At 37.7% G+C, this 17,037-nt stretch overlaps 1 protein-coding gene across 1 annotated transcript in view; it reads right to left on the reverse strand.

The window, feature by feature from the left end:
* Positions 1-16,846: 16,846 nt before the first annotated feature.
* The window catches only part of LOC127953101 (KN motif and ankyrin repeat domain-containing protein 1-like), a 6,774-nt gene continuing 6,583 nt past the window's right edge, over positions 16,847-17,037 (reverse strand). Inside the window, exon 5 of the mRNA XM_052551995.1 lies at positions 16,847-17,034. Within this exon, the coding sequence (XP_052407955.1) occupies positions 16,847-17,034 (188 nt within the window). The remainder of the gene's footprint in view (positions 17,035-17,037) is intronic.

A 17,037-nucleotide genomic window follows, 5' to 3' on the forward strand; every position in this document is an offset into this window, starting at 1 on the left:
TAGAGGAGGAGTTATGAACAAAGGCGGAGTTTCTCCGTGTCTAGAGAGCGTCAGCGCGGATAATTTCAGAAAGATAACAGCTTTAACAGCAGCATTAACGACGTTTTAAAATAAGTTGAGCTCAAAACTCACTCTTAGTTCGCAGCAAGTGTTTGCTTGATCCGATGTGGATTATAATCACTAAACAAGGCAGAAATATTTATAAGCGATATAAAAGACTATGCACGCTAAACATTAACGTTACACAGTAAGCATGTTAAATATGACCGCTTGGAGAAATCAGACGTCAGCTTCTTATTCTCTATCACAATTGTGTATTTATTAAGTAACATTTTATCTGTCGTCTCGTTTCAAGAGTTTAGCTCCACGTTGCATATAATCAAAATATAATAATGATTTTTGTTCGGGAGCTTTTATAAAAATAGCGAGTCTGCGCCGAGGATCATTTCAGAAAGATAACAGCTTTAACACCAGCATTAAACACTTTTTTTTTAAAATAAGTTGAGCTCAAAACTCTCTCAGTCAGCAGTGAGTGTTTGAAATAACTTGATCCAATGTGGATAATCACCATACAAGGCAGAAATATTTATAAGCGATGAAAAAGATATGCACGCTAAACATATTACCATAGTAAACATGGTAAAATATGACCGCTTGAAGAAATCAGACGTCAGCTCCTTATTCTCTATCACAATCGTGTATTTATTAAGTAACTTATATTATCTGTCACAAGCCTCGTCTCGAGAGTTTTTCTCACGTTGCCTATCATAAAAGAATATAGCCTAATAATGTTTTTTGTTCGGGAGCTTTTATAAAAACAGAGATATTATCATTCATTCTAAATGTGACGGCTATACTGTGGCTAATAAACAGACTCGACTGAATAAGCAGGCTATTTTCATAAGCGTTAAAAATAAATAAATAAAATAGAAATAAGTGTATTTATGTGTGATTAATTTTGAGTCCTGATAAATTAAATCAATTCTATAGTTAAAACATTGATGATTTTGAATTTGAATATATAACAAAGCATGCAAACAAACGGCCTCTTTTAAGCCCTGGCTCGCACTGGGCCGACAGTGGAAATGCGGCTAGTGACTGCTAGTACTCATTACTCATCAATTTTGCTAAAAACTTTTTGCTTTCTTCAGCACCGCTTGGGTAGCTTCGCTTCATTTTTACTGTCAACACTCTCTCTCTGTACACAATGTCTATCACTGTCAATCACTTCTTCTTCGTCAGTTTTTTGGCACATTACAGCCTTGTCACATTCGCAGATGCTCAGTAAGTGAAATAATGGAATAGTCCAATGTAGTGAGGTGGGGGGGGGCCTCCTGTCTGCGACACTAATGATTTGATGCCATTTTTCGCAAATGGAGTTTTAGAAATATATATTTTGCATGAAGTAAAAAAAATAAAAATCTTTAAGCAAGTTAATGGGGCATTTTGGGGGCCCCTAGGTAGCTCGGGGCCCAAGGCAATTGCCGACCTTTGCCTAATGGTAAAGTCCGCCCCTGATTCTGATCACTGGTGTGCAATTTACAGAATGTAACTTTTCATGAAAATTATATATTGAGGGGTAACAGTTCGGTGCTTATCACTGTTTTAGGGTCACAGATCCAGTGAACGAGAAATTAAATTAGACTTTTCAGCCTTCCTGATTAAATGCAAAAGGTTTTTAATTGCTCATTAAAATTGTAATTGGTCTGATGCTGCGTTTGGTGCTGGGCCAATATAATTGCTGCTTGCAACTATATTTTTGATTGTGTGGCGGAGCGTTCGTTTTATAATGGGAATAAATTTGAAAGTTCACACCAGGGAGAGAGGGTTGCCTCACCCCCAGAATGCAGACCTAAACTCTGGCCCGCTAAGATACCCGACTACACCACCCCAGAGGCAAATTTACCGGGGAATCGCCTGATAAGATTAACTTTAAAGCACACAGGTTCGGTTGCGGCTGAGATAAGACCAGAGACAGATGAAATACAAAATTAATTTTTATTTGGACACTATTAATAAATGTATTCAAATATACGAATCAAAATACACACTTAACACACAATTCGGCCTCCACTCCTGGGCTGGGGACTACTTGCTCATTCTCTGAAAATGACACAGCAAACACTCGTGCACTCACACTTCAGACCACAAATGTGGAAAACTGCAATCGGAAAAGGCCACCACCAAACAGAGAGAGAGACTCGTCCACACAGACACGAATCCTGATCACACCAACAACTGGAGAGGAAGCAGAATTACACATTAAACATAATCAAATATACACACTCGCATACATTCTTATAAAACTTGAGTACTCAATGAATAAAGAACAATTACACACACCTATGGTTACCATCAAATAATAAACCACTACAGTGAAACTGTAAATGCAAGAAAAAAAATACAAATTCACAATTCTAATTAAACCACAAAAAACATTCAATTAACAACCAGTTCACAGAAACTTGCTGACAACAAAATTATAAATTCAGAAAAGAAAAACAAATCTATGACAAAAGAATACTAAATGTTATAAAGGAAAGGGGCTCACATAAACAGAACAAGAAAGCAAAAATAAGCAAAAGTAGATCAAATTATATAGCGTTTACACCACTCAAAAAGAAACCAGATCAAGATAATGACTTCTGGATGGTTAAACCATTTGATGCATCAAAGCGAGAGTAACGTAGACCATCGTATCGAATCTGCGGCAAGCCAGACAGCTGATGTTGCAAGCATCCAGCTTTAAACAGAAATAAACAATACCACAGCAGCACGTGAATACAGTTCGCGGTAGATTATGCGTCCGTTCCGGTGTTACGGTTTAACTGGTTACCGTGTTATCTGGTGACCAACTTCCTGTTTAGGTCTCCGCTGCAGATGTGCTGGAACGACAGCAGCAGATTCGCCGATTGTGAAAGCACAAACTGACGTGATATTAAGTGCCTAATAAACGCAGACTTGCTCATTGCATGATTTTGATATTCTTGCAGAGATAACAAGTTATAGGTATGATCGACCGTAGCGGCTGAAGTAAGTAGGATAAACAAAAAAATAAAATAAAGTAAATCTGTGACGGCACGGGTTTCGAACACGCGCTAAAAGACGACGCGCCGCGAGACGACACTCACGAACCACCGAGCCACCGATCTTTACATAAGCGGCTCCAGATCTCTGGATTCAACACAGGACTCTCGGCGTCACATCGTGACACTGGCTGAATCAAGGAACTGTGACCGTGTTAACTTGTGACCTCTGTTTGCAAGCCAAAATCCAATTTTACTGTTGCTATAAATTAACAATTCCAGCCAAAGCGCTTCTAATGCTGCTAAATGATTTGATACGATCTGAAAAATTACTCATCGTCAAAAATTACGAACCCCATTAATGTAAACATGCATAACAGCCCAACGTTTAAGTAGCTTAGTTCCATTGGTTCATTGGCAAAACACATTCTTACAGTGGCAGGCTGCCCACATACACTTCTTGTTTTACAACATAAAAAAAGATATATATCACCTGTCATCTATCCAAGACAACATTTAAAGTGTTACTAAATAGCCACAACTTTTAAAGAGTGTCAAAAACACTAGTAAAAATCAGGATTTCGAAATGGATCCATATCTGTTGGGACATTGTTCCCATGCAACCTCTCAGCCACAATGTCAAAATATGTAAATGACAAATTTCCAAAATCTTTCAATCAATGCTCCACAAGTTATTTTCACAATCCCTTTTATTGTAAGATACAATGGATTTATAGGTACAAGGAATTTATCTTGGTGTACTAGACATTTGTCAAAAATACAAAGAAAACAAAATGAATCAAAGAAATGTTAATGCTCAAATCAATCATGCTACAAAAGACGGTGTACACAGAAGTGGTTCATTTCACTGGTTCATAATCACTAAGCTCATTGGTTTGACGATGCCATCACTAAATCCAATGAACTGACTTTAGCTGAAAAATGACTGTTGTTCTCCATTTTCCTGTTGACTCTGTAAAGCTGCTTTGACACAATCAGTATTGTTTAAAGCACTATAAAAACAAAGGTAAAAAACAAATTCATATAACACTTCTAGAGGACTTTTCACTGCTTTACCACACACACACTTAAACACAAGCAGGACAAATCAAATCTTCCTCAATAGGAGGCTGACCAACACAGTTCCAGTGAAACCATAGGTCACATGTGATATTAATCTGTGAAGAATGCATGTTGCACTAGACAATGTGCCTGTGTTAACTTGTTTATCATCTATTTTGTTTAATAAAGATTATGTGAAATATTATCTATTATATTGTCTAAATGCTGGTGAAAAACCTGAATAAAAACAACACAGAACATTTTCACGAGCTTTAATGGTTGTAACGGAAATGGCCATTTGGGTTCAATCAAAACTTTGATGGTCTTTGCATGTAAGTCTGTAATGAAAATTTTATGTAGTCAATTGTGCTTTGTGTCTAGTTGATTTCAATTCAGATGCATACAATCACAACCATTCAAGCAGAAAAATATGTTGCAAAGTTATTTAAACAAAGTAAATTACACTTTACAGCAAAGTAGTGCAACCTATTATAATTAAATATTCTTCCTCAAAGTGAAATGATGCATTCTGTACATCTAGTTTTGCAGTTCATAGCCAAGAAGTGTATGTGGGCAGCCTGCCACTGTAAGAATGTGTTTTGCCAATGAACCAATGGAACTAAGCTACTTAAACGTTGGGCTGTTATGCATGTTTACATTAATGGGGTTCGTAATTTTTGACGAGGAGTAATTTTTCAGATCGTATCAAATCATTTAGCAGCATTAGAAGCGCTTTGGCTGGAATTGTTAATTTATAGCAACAGTAAAATTGGATTTTGGTTTGCAAACAGAGGTCACAAGTTAACACGGTCACAATTCCTTGATTCAGCCAGTGTCACGATGTGACGCCGAGAGTCCTGTGTTGAATACAGAGATCTGGAGCCGCTTATGTAAAGATCGGTGGCTCGGTGGTTCGTGAGTGTCGTCTCGCGGCGCGTCGTCTTTTAGCGCGTGTTCGAAACCCGTGCCCTCACAGATTTACTTTATTTTATTTTTTTGTTTATCCTACTTACTTCAGCCGCTACGGTCGATCATACCTATAACTTGTTAGCTCTGCAAGAATATCAAAATCATGCAATGAGCAAGTCTGCGTTTATTAGGCACTTAATATCACGTCAGTTCGTGCTTTCACAATCGGCGAATCTGCTGCTGTCGTTCCAGCACATCTGCAGCGGAGACCTAAACAGGAAGTTGGTCACCAGATAACACGGTAACCAGTTAAACCGTAACACCGGCCGTCGAGCCAGCAAAGAACCGTGAGACGAGAGTCGATAACGTGACCATATGCAACACCACTGAAAAACAATCAGTGGTATAACAGTCACAAAAGCCCCGACGAGAAACCCACTGCAATGTTTCGCCCTCAGTCTGTAAACTAAAAAGATAAATACAAATTTAATGTGATCAATCCAGACCCTTAGTGCAGCAAACAATAAACAACAACCTACCAGTTTAAACTGCTTACAATGCACAGGGCATTTAAACTCCAGTACGTAAAATCGATCGGGTATCACATGCGTTATACCACAGGCTTCCCCAGTCAACACTAGGAAGATATACGAGCCCAATAAGTACATAAAACCCAATTCAATTCAAACGCACAGTAATACAGCCGCGACTGCAGCTCCTTACCAAACAAACACTCCCGCGACACACCGGAAATGGATGACGTCACCAGTGACGATGAGACACACCGTACTAGCATACCTAAGGCTATCTTTATAGGCCACGTAAAATAAGGCACGCCCCAGAGAGAGATTATCATTGGCTACAATTGCAACTATATATATATACTTTTATTAAAAATTATTTAATCACGTGTGATGCTCATGGTGCTTTTAGCCTCTGCCATTGCACATTCACCAGGCATTGTCACAAACAAGATTACATACCCGACTGACATTTTACTTCTAAAAGAGGACACGCATCCATACATCTTCAGGTTGTTTGAAGGTTTTGATGGGGTTTTTTTTTTTGCTCCTTGATCAGGTCATAACACAAAACACATCCTCCATTTCAGCATCACCTTCCCTCCAAACAGCTCTGGCCCACATTGTTCTGGTCTTCTACTGTACAACATACAAACATAAAAACAATCTGGGATAACTACGTTATTAATGAGAATAGGACACCATTTCACAGTATGTTTTAGGTGAGCCTCTTAACAAGTGTTCAACTAAGACATATCTGTTTCCAACAAATGAAGAGTTCAGATGCAAAACCCTCTAAAATCTAGAGATTCAAGGTTCTTCTAAAAAGAGAGCTTTTATGAAGTTCCTATGTTCAGTTATTTCACTTTAATGACAATGAAAATAACCTATTCAATAACATAAACACAGAAGCTTGGCAAAAATGCTCATTTTAGAAAAAAATTCTAATGGCCTTTAGAGTGTGTTGAATCTGAACTCTTCAAATATAAGTATTAATATGCTAATCCAGTTATGGTGTACTCGCACAAGGCCAGTGGTTCTCAAACCTCTCCATGAAGTACCCCCAGCACTGCACATTTTGGCCCAATTCCAATTTTACACCCCTACCCCTTCGCCTTGTCCCTTGAAACAGAGCAAAGAAACGTATTACAGTTTTTCTCAATTGCTAAAACACTAAAACCCATTGGCTGAACAAAGTTCTCAGTTGCCTGAACTTATTTAGCTAATTGTGCAGTCTGTTGTCAATACCTTAAACCATTTCACATGGTAAAACACAATTTGCAGATCTCACTTAGACTCTTCAGCAAAACGCTAAACACATTCTCATTCTCAAAACACATTCTGCACTCTAATGCACATGTCATTCATACTGGTAAACACAAGTGGCAACAATCAAATACAAATAGAGAACATGTGTCATTGATTGAACACAACCACTCAAAATTGATTTAACCTGTTTCAAATGATGTGACACAACCAATATAAGCCAGTTCAGAGAGCAAACAGGTTGTTGAAGGTGGGAAGGAGAAAGTCTGAAAATGGATAGAAGAAACAATGTGAGAGGACGAGTGCGTATGCGAGGTGGGCGACGAGGAGGAGGGCAAGAAAGAGGAGGAGGAGGAGGAGGAGGAGGGCGGCAAGAAAGAGGAGGAGGAGGAGGAGGAGGAGGGCAAGAAAGAGGAGGAGGAGGAGGGGGAGGAGGAGGAGAAGGAGAGGCCGAAACATGATTGGACAGCGGGCCATTGTTGAAGTCCCTGGTCAACGAGGTCAACAAATCAACAAATAACAATAATTACACTATCACAGAGACCAAGCACAAGTTTATGAGATGCAGGGTACAGTACTGTAAAAATAGGGGTAGAAGGAGGAAGAACCAAAAAAAAAAACCTGCAAAGAGCAAAGCAGAGTAGTAATTTCTGATCAATTTTGAGCTACTATGATAGAACATGTTTTCGTTCATCAAAAGACAAATGACGGAATAATATGAACTTTGTTTTGAGATTAAAAATTTACTTCTCCCTGAGAACTATGTTTTGAACAATGTATTTTCTATTTGTTGGTGTATTGTTTACTGACTGCTTGATAGTGTATATCATTTTGATCACTTTGTTTATGATTTGAGAGCAGTGTTTGATTTTGATCACAGGTAAAACTGTTTTGAGGCGAAAGTTTCATTTTGCAAGAGGAGTCAGAGGTTTTGTAAATAGTGCTTGAAGATGAGGTTTTGTGTTCAATGTTTTCAGAAAATGGAGCAAGGTTTCAGAAATTGTGTTTTAGCAATTGAGAAAAACTGTAATAACAGTTTAAATACTGAATCACTACATTTTATTTCCCAGCAACAGAAGGATAAAAAACAGTTTTTTATATAAACTCCTTGTAAAAAGCGACGCACAGATGTGCATACACACAACTTCCATCTCTCTCTCTTGATTTGACAATAATTTGAGTAAAGGCTTTAGCGATTTCTAACTATTGGGGGGGACTTGCCCCCTTCAGTGTCTATGGTGGTTATCACCCTGATCAGATGTGAACATATATGTTGTGGCACTATCGTGCAGTATGCAATGATATAACGTTAACAAACTTAAGCAATTTTTGGCAAACATTTCTTTGAATATCATGACATTTTATTTTCATTAAAATATTTGTGAATGCCCAAATTACTTAAATTTATGTGTCTTGTTGTATGCTTGGGCAGCCATGTTCCCACTGTAGCCGGATTCACGCTGAGAAATGCACCCTTTCGTTTTAAGTCTGGTCCTAAAAAATCTTCGTTTGAAGGGCTATCTTGCCCTTCCCCGAACCCTTCCCCTTCCACTAATGTTGTTAACGGATGAACCTGAAAGTGTAAAACTGATGTTTTAGAAAATGGTGCCCTGTGTAAATTTGGATAGTAGCTCTTAAAGGGGAGCTGCACATATGTAGTGGCATCACACATAGCCAAAAATATTTTCCATAGATGCAGCCTAGGGTTGGGTCGTTATCCGGTGGTTGGGGACCCCCTGCATTACACACCAATATAGATGCAACCATTGAAGCAGAACATTTGAAAAAAAGTAAGAAAAATTCCCATGTCTTTAAAACAGATTTGAAAAGTCCTCAGACAGCTCTTAGTGTCTTTCACCGCCATGAAGCATCTGTATAAGAACGAATCCATTCCCATAGGGAAGACAGACCGCTTTCTTTTTCAAGGGCTTCTTTCAACCCTTAGATGGGCTTTGTCTATTAACTTGGAATAACATGGACTCTCAAAGAAACTCTCTAAACTTTCAAGGTGGAACACATCACACACTCACATTTTATCTGTTCGTTTTTCCTTGACAAAGACATCGCCAACCATAAAACAAGAGTCCTTCATTTTTGTAGACACAGATGCTCGGTGAGGTGTTGGTATAATGTGAACTTTGCCATCATCAATCTCAGTGATTCTCTTGGAAACCTATGAAATAGGATTTGTTGCATTCCTGGGACTCTTCTTAAGTTTACACAGATGGTTGTCAAATGGAAAAGCACAGATTTCGTTTAATGACATTACAAAATTTCTAACGTCTTCTGCCAAGTGGATAAGATTATAGACAGAAACGAAGGAAAGAGAGGGCTGTAGAGCTTAGTAGATGTTTTATAAAAGTGCATCAGCAGCTCTTCAGCGTAGGCTATATATGCCTTCCTCGTGCCATCGTCAGCACCCAAAAGTATGTATATGGCAACTGTATATATATGGAAAGTGTTAGGAAGGGGTGGTAGAAGCTGTCAAGCAACACATCACAAAGAACAACCGGTCCAGTGTAGATTAAGAACTTACATACTTAAGTTCCTTTCCATCTTTCCAGAGAAGCAGGAGACTGGCTGTCGGGCAAATTCCCTTGAGAGTTTTCCATTGAGAAATTAAATTTGACAAATGATTGTGTGCATTTCAAGCCTGCGTCTACAAGGGATGAGAGTCCATTTTGATGGAAAGGGTAGAACAAACTACGGACAAAATCTTCTCTTGTAATAAAACAAAACCCTGTGGTTCATGTATTGTCATTCAATAGTGCATGGCTCACAACTGTTGTATGCATTGTGCCCCTTTATGCACTTAAAAAAAAAAAGATCTTGCTGGAGCATCACAGACAAAAGCATTGACCTTAACATTTAAGGTGTCATCTTTGAATTAAATTCCATCATGCCGAAGCCTTGTTTGCTCTTCAAGAAATTCATTGTGCTGTGTGATAAAACTGCACATTTTATTGTGGCCAGCCTAAGGCAGACCTGTGCAATAATCATGCTGTCTAATCAGCATCTTGAGGTGAATGGATTATTTTGGCAAAGGAGAGGTTTTCACTAACACAGATTTAGACAGATTTGTGAACAATATTTAAGAGAAATAGGCCTTTTGTGTACATTGAAAAAGTCTTAGATCTTTGAGTTCTGCCGTTGAAAAATGGTGGCAAATTTTTTTTTAAAAGAAAGGTAAAAGTATTTCAATAAAAGTCAAAAATAAATAAATAAATATATATATATATATAGGCCGGATTTATCTTCTTCAAAAGGTGAAATCTGCAACACTGCAGCTGTCAGATACAAAGACACTGGATCCAAGTGCGAATGAGAAAAACAATTATCTGGTCAGCAGTAGGTCCTTGGCAGCGCAGACACTGCAGTGGGCTGAATATCTTCGAAGACAGGAAACGATAAAGGAAATTAATGGCGAGAAGCACAACTCGGGCAACAGTCCAAGGCACTAGCACTGGCGGCAGAATAGTCCAAATAGAACAGGAGCTGGAGGTGAACTGCACAGAGCGAGAGACAGAGAACCAGTAACAACAATCTGACAATGAACATAACAAACACAGGAATATTTGTAGGACCAATAAACAAGATGCACTTTCCGCTGATCTGATTGCTCGTCAGCACAGCTGACACTGATAGACAATCAGACCAGAACAGTCTGACAGACGGGAGTGAGAATGGAATGGAAAAAACAGTTGATTAAATTTGAATTACATTGAAACTAGTTTAACAAAACTAGAATTAGTCTCATATAATATAGCCAATGATATAAAATATGCTATTTAAAATATTTTCAAAACATTAAGGGCATTTCATGTATAGCATTGTTCTGTGGAGTCTTTTGTAAGTAAAATATTAAGCTATGTAGAAATATAATGTAGCCATTCATTATGGGCAATAAAGAGCAAGTTTCTGTATTAATTAGCATGTCCTTGCATGCAAAGCATGCTCGGCGTGAGTACGTGGATGTTCAAAAAAATTTAACTATTGCCTAATCCTAGCTTAACCCAAGACCCGTCTGATACCAGGCCAATATATTTAAAACCACCGCATAGATTTATGTTTATTTTATGAAATAATGTCACAATTATAAATCAGGATTCAATGAGTGAATTGAGTTACACATGATTAATATGTATTATCCTTACTGTTCTCCTGAGCTCTCATCCTCCTTCTTGAGTTGGACAGAAAAGATTCTGATAAGACACATTGTAAGAAAAGATACGACTCATGATAAATTAGAAAAACAAATACAACACCCTTCAGTCTCGCTATAAATGAAAATTTTTACTGAATCTTGAAATAAATCAGGAATCTGCTTTTGAGAAATAAGTACTTATAAATATGTTAAGCATCTGTAACATGTGAGGTAAAAATTGCCCACTATTTGGCGAGTATTGCGTTAAAATCACCCATTTTATTCATCCATTTATAACTGCTTATGAAATACTGAACATTTTCACTGTAAAAAAATATATCTTGTGTGATATTTAGTTTAAAAGCGAGATATGGTTTACAGAATACCAATTAAACACTTTACTTGAAATTAAGCCCAACACTACAGGTGTGAAGCATGATACACACCTCTTCATTGCTCAAAGCTGGAGTCTTGCAGGAGATCCCCATATACCCAAAGTCAAAGTCCATCAGTCTGAACTCAATCGGTTCTGGGTTGATCAGGAGGTTCTCTTATGTCCCGGTGAAATACTCCTCATTGACAGCACATGTGAGTGGCCTTTGTTGCCTGCTACATGATAAACTGTGCTGTGTCTTCGCTGACAAAGACCCCCTGAACCATTGTAAAATAGCACAGATCTTTGCAGGGTCCAATCCAGTCCAGCATCTGAATGATCTCTGGAACTCTTAACTCCTTATTAACGATGAGTAAAAGACTGACCTCTACCGAAAGGGGTGCAGGATGACCAGGCTAGAGGAAAGATCACTGTTAGATGCAGCCACTTTCCCAAGTAAGGACTTTAGTCCAACTTACTATGTTAGATGTATTTCAAGTTCCTTGGCTTGTTGGCTGACTGACAATTTTTTTTTTTATTGCATTAACAACATACCAAGAGCGCTAACATAGACTGAGATAACGTACAATGGGAATAGTGAGACAAATCAATGGAGTAAAATATTGTAAGAACATGACATGAACTAAAGGCCAATCTCCAAGCTTTTCCCTTCATAGACAGCCAAATTCTCCCTCACCAAGCATTTTGCCGATTTCATACCAGCTCAGAATGTCATCTTTTAAAAGGCAAATTAAACAATTATAGATGACATGAAATATCAGACATTGACAGTATTGTGTGTAATGTTGTGTGTAATGTTTGGGGCAGTAAACTTACCCTCTGTTGTCAAGTCCACTCTTTGTGAGCAGATGCTGAACTGACTGGAATGTGGTGGACTGAAGCTGGAGGGAGTAACTGTGTGTTCACACTGGCAGCGTTGAGAGCATCAAAGTGGACAAAAGTCGTTCATTTTCAATGTGAGCCTCCGTTGAGCAGCGCCGAAGAGCGGCGTGGCGCGACTTGGTCGTTGAGAGCATCGAGGAGAGTTGAGATCAGGGCAACTTTATGATAACGAGCTATGACGCGGTTAGGCGGCAACCGATCGGAACGTAGAAGTCCACCGCTTGAGGGGATTGCAGAGAATGCAGCTCCGATCACATTAGTTCCCAAGCACAATAGAGGAGAGGTTGATTATTGCTGTTTCGGGTTTTCAATAATCTATGATGTGTCCCTGTTTGCAATTAAATAAAAATTATACGTGGACAAAGGTGTTGGAGATTGTTCAGGTTCCTGGTGAGTTGCGGATGTGCAGGAATGATATAGGAATAATAATCTAATGATATAATAAATAATAGTACAGTAGTCCCAGTTTACTTTAAAACAAATTTCCTTGATTATACTTACATTAAGTAATGTTTATACTTGATACTTGATGTCTCCACTTTATACTTACTTAAGTGACATTTGCAATGCAGGACGTTTACTTGCATCAGAGTATTTTAACAATGCTTTATACATTATTAGATAAAGGCTCTTAATACTTAGTCCACAAAAATATTTAATGAGGTTAAGTTATAACATTTTCCCCATTGTGGTTCGTCTGCACAAGTTTAACAAGCTTGTTTGCGTTGTGGCCACTTTAAATACAAGATCAGCATTCAATCTATGTCAGAACGATCATGAATCTTTCTGAAGAGTTGTGAGCAGAGCAGCCAGAGCGATTTTTAACGATCTCGACGGCGGTGGTGTGAACGTACAGTGAGGTCTTCAAGATCACTGGAAAGAGGTTCCTCAAGAAAATGGACTGCAGAAAAATATGATCTAACAATGGCATTAACGAACAAAAGTGTGTCAGTCTAAAATTAAAAGTCCTTCAAATTATGTTTCTTTTTTTTTTAAGATTTAACTAAGAAAGTCAATAATGTCCTAAAACACATACAGAAGATTTGTTCACCAGACAGTCAAACCTTGATTTTGTAGCCTATAATTTTTGTTTGTTTACTCACTCACAGAAAATAATAGATTGATTTACATTTTCTAAGACACTTTTTGTTTCTAAGTGTGCGAGTAGAATAATGCAGATAATGTGTCATACCTGGCGGATGTGTGAAAGACTAGTTTGGTGAGAACAATAGAATCATGAATGGGGGAGTTTTCAGACACAAAAACATAGACAAAGCACACAGGAGTGTTTACATGTGAGATCTTACAGAGATGACACTTACACTTACCTTTTCTTTTCTTGTCTATAATATTCTTGAAAAAAAATAAAAAAATGGCTACGTGTTCTGTACTAGACTAACTGAGACTTGTCATAGCACTTGTATACTGTTGTTGTTCTCTGATTGCTTCTATTGTTCTCAAGTGTAAGTAATGATGCTCCAAAAACTCAGAGGGAGTGTCAGCCACATTAAAGTTAACAGCTTAAGTTATTTGTGGATTAATGCTTATTGGAGGCGAGAACCGTTTCAAACGATTCAGTACGATTTGATGAACTGGTTCAAGAAGATCCAGTTACATCGAGTGATTCGTTCGCGAACCAGATATCACTAAACTGCTTTGAACTCATTCACAATAGACACGGAAGAGAAGACAATGCTGAATAAAGTCTTATTTTTTGCTATTTTTGGACCAAAATGTATTTTCGATGCTTCGACAAATTCTAACTGACCCTCTGATGCAACATGGACTACTTTGATAATGTTTTTCTTACCTTTCTGGACATGGACAGTAGACCGTACACACAGCTTCAATGGAGGGACTGAGAGCTCTCGGACTAAATCTAAAATATCTTAAACTGTGTTCTGAAGATAAACAGAGGTCTCACGGGTTTGGAACGACATGAGGGTGAGTTATTAATGACATAACTTTCCTTTTTGGCTGAACTAACCCTTTAAGGTCTACAGGATCACTTAAAAATTAAAGGCAGGTGTGTTTGATTAGGGTTGGAGCTAAACTTTGCAGGACAGCCGATCGCCAGGAGCAGGGTTGGTTACCCCTGATTTAGAAGAACAATATCATTTGTAACATGATAAATGTATTTATCATTATTTGTGTGCTAAATAAAGGTTCTAATTTCTATATATACTGACTCCAAGCTTTTGAATGGTATAGTGTATATTGTTACACTTGGAGTAAGACTGGAGTAATGATGTTGAACATTAAGTTTTGATTACAGGAATAAATTACATGTTAAAATATATTTAAATAGAAGGTAGTTATTTTAAATGAAAAAAAAAAAATCACAATATTACTGCTTTAGCAAACGCAACTGTATTTATTTTGGAACAAATAACTGCAGGCTTGGTGAGCAGAGAAGAATTGTTTTCAAAAACATGAAAAATCTTACTGTTCAAAAGCTTTTTACTGGTATTGTCATGTTGAAATATATATAATGAACATCACATACCTTGCATTTCCAAAGTGTGTACTGTTTATGTGCCGTCAATGACTTAAAAAATAATAAACAAAATAAAAATATTTTGTAGAGATTCATGGAAGTGTGTGCCTCGCTTGGTCTTAGCTGTGCTCCAGGTTCCTTAGTGTGCTGCTTATTTGCATTGGCTCGCTTTGCAACGGGTTCTTTTGCACATCCTCACATCTGAAATATAAAAGTAAGCATGCTGTTTATACAAATTACATTATTAACATTATTGTGATGTCACTAATACTAGTAGTAATTTATATATATATATATATATATATATATATATATATATATATATATATATATAAACAATTACAACACAGCACATTTATTAACAATGATATTTACAGCTTATTGATACATTAATACCTCAAATGATCACAAACACCAATGATGTGGTATAACAAATTCAAAATATTTACACCACTCATCCTGTCAGTGTCATGGTTCTGTATAGTTTCATCATGGACTTAGTTGTGTTTTCATGGACTTGTCGTTGGTCTTCTTCAGTCACATGTCTTCCTTTTGTTCAGTTTTCCTGCCACTCTTTAGTTGTCATGGTAATTCATTTAATGCTAAAAAATTTTCATTCTTATGGCCCTTATTTGTCTTGCATTTAAGTTGCTGCTGTGCTGTGTGGTCTTTCATTTGTCTTGTAATGTCTGAGTAATACACAGCTGTCTTGCAGTTTAGCATTCTGTGGATTTATTTAACCCCTTACCAGTCACCCCCTATTTTGGCATAGAGACAGAAATGACATACCCAAAATAAAAAGGTTTCTGCTCATTTTTATTTTTTACTATAATAAAAATAATCAACATTTGTTCACCAAGCTTCAAAGTTTACTTTTCAGGGATCAGAATTACTCAGACTGTTATGATAGTAGATATATAAGCTCAAACATAAAAACAATAATACAAATATTTAAAAAAAAACTTTTTAAATGTATTTAAAAAATTGTTGTTGTAGGATATTATTTTAGAAACATAGTGTAGCTAAAGCCACAAGTCTATCAAAGCTTCAATTGAAATGTCATAATCCAATCTGTAAAACTGAGAATTATATTAAATATTTTCTAAGGACATGTCATGTGTGTTTTTAGAGAAGGCTAATCAGATTGATTTATGGCACTTGTCATCTCTGTAAGATCTCACATGTAAACACTCCTGTGTGCTTTGTCTATGTTTTTGTGTCTGAAAACTCCCCCATTCATGATTCTTTTGTTCTCACCAAACTAGTCTTTCACACATCCGCCAGGTATGACACATTATCTGCATTATTCTTTAGTTTTTATTTCACCTTTAATAGCCTTTGTTGTGGTATTTCAAGCTTTACAAAGCCACCAAACTGCAATCTCACTTCAGTCTCAGTATGCATTTAGCCCTTATTTATCCAAAGTCTTACTATAAAAATACAACAAAACATTTTCTTACGACCTTACGTGAATTATTGTGACAGAAATGCATTATGAAGAAAAAAAGCACCTGCTATTAGTAGCATTAGAGCTAACATTAGCATTAAGCTACATCAGACAATTTATGACATTATTAGTACACTTTTACTCAAAACTCACTTTAAACCCCGATCAAGTGTTTGTAATAACATCCTTTTGCGATCACGGGTGGAATTTGGTCGTTTACTGTTGTAAAAATATGCTATTTATAGCCTGTTTACATCGCTGCACAAGTTAGCATTTCAGATGTAATTTTTTTTATATTTTTTATAAAATGCCCCAGATCTCAAGAAATTCTCATACCAAGCTTTACTATCGTAATCGCGGGTTTATTATTCGGATATTTCATGTGTACAGAGGTGTTTCAGTGTTGTCTTGGCCAGATAACTACCAGGAAGTGCACAGGAAGCATGTGATATGATGCGACGGTGTCCGGTTATGACACTCTAAAGACTGACAAGGTGAAGGACTAATCAGAGGCTTTGGCAAACTCCTCCTTCCCTACTGCTCCACCTCAGTCCTCGGTCTCACCAGCTCAGCTTTATTCCTCGGGCACTCAGGCTCCACCTCGGATGCTCGTCGCCACTGCTCCACCTAGGTCTTCAGTGCCAGCGTTGTCGCTTGGTTCCATCAACCCTCTGTCATTAACCTGGGATCCCCTGACATCAGCTCTGTCTCCTTCGGTCATCCTGCAGATGTTGACGGCCATGCGGACAACACCTCCACCCTCCATCGACTCCGCCATGGGTTTTCATTCTTGCTGTACTCTGGGGCTGCAACATCGGGCCACAACTCCCATCAGTGCTCCTATGGTTGCTCCCACCATCTGTGCCACCATAGAGTTTCTGCATATCTG

The sequence above is a fragment of the Carassius gibelio genome, chromosome B3, assembly GCF_023724105.1.
Source record: "Carassius gibelio isolate Cgi1373 ecotype wild population from Czech Republic chromosome B3, carGib1.2-hapl.c, whole genome shotgun sequence".
Taxonomy (NCBI): domain Eukaryota; kingdom Metazoa; phylum Chordata; class Actinopteri; order Cypriniformes; family Cyprinidae; genus Carassius; species Carassius gibelio.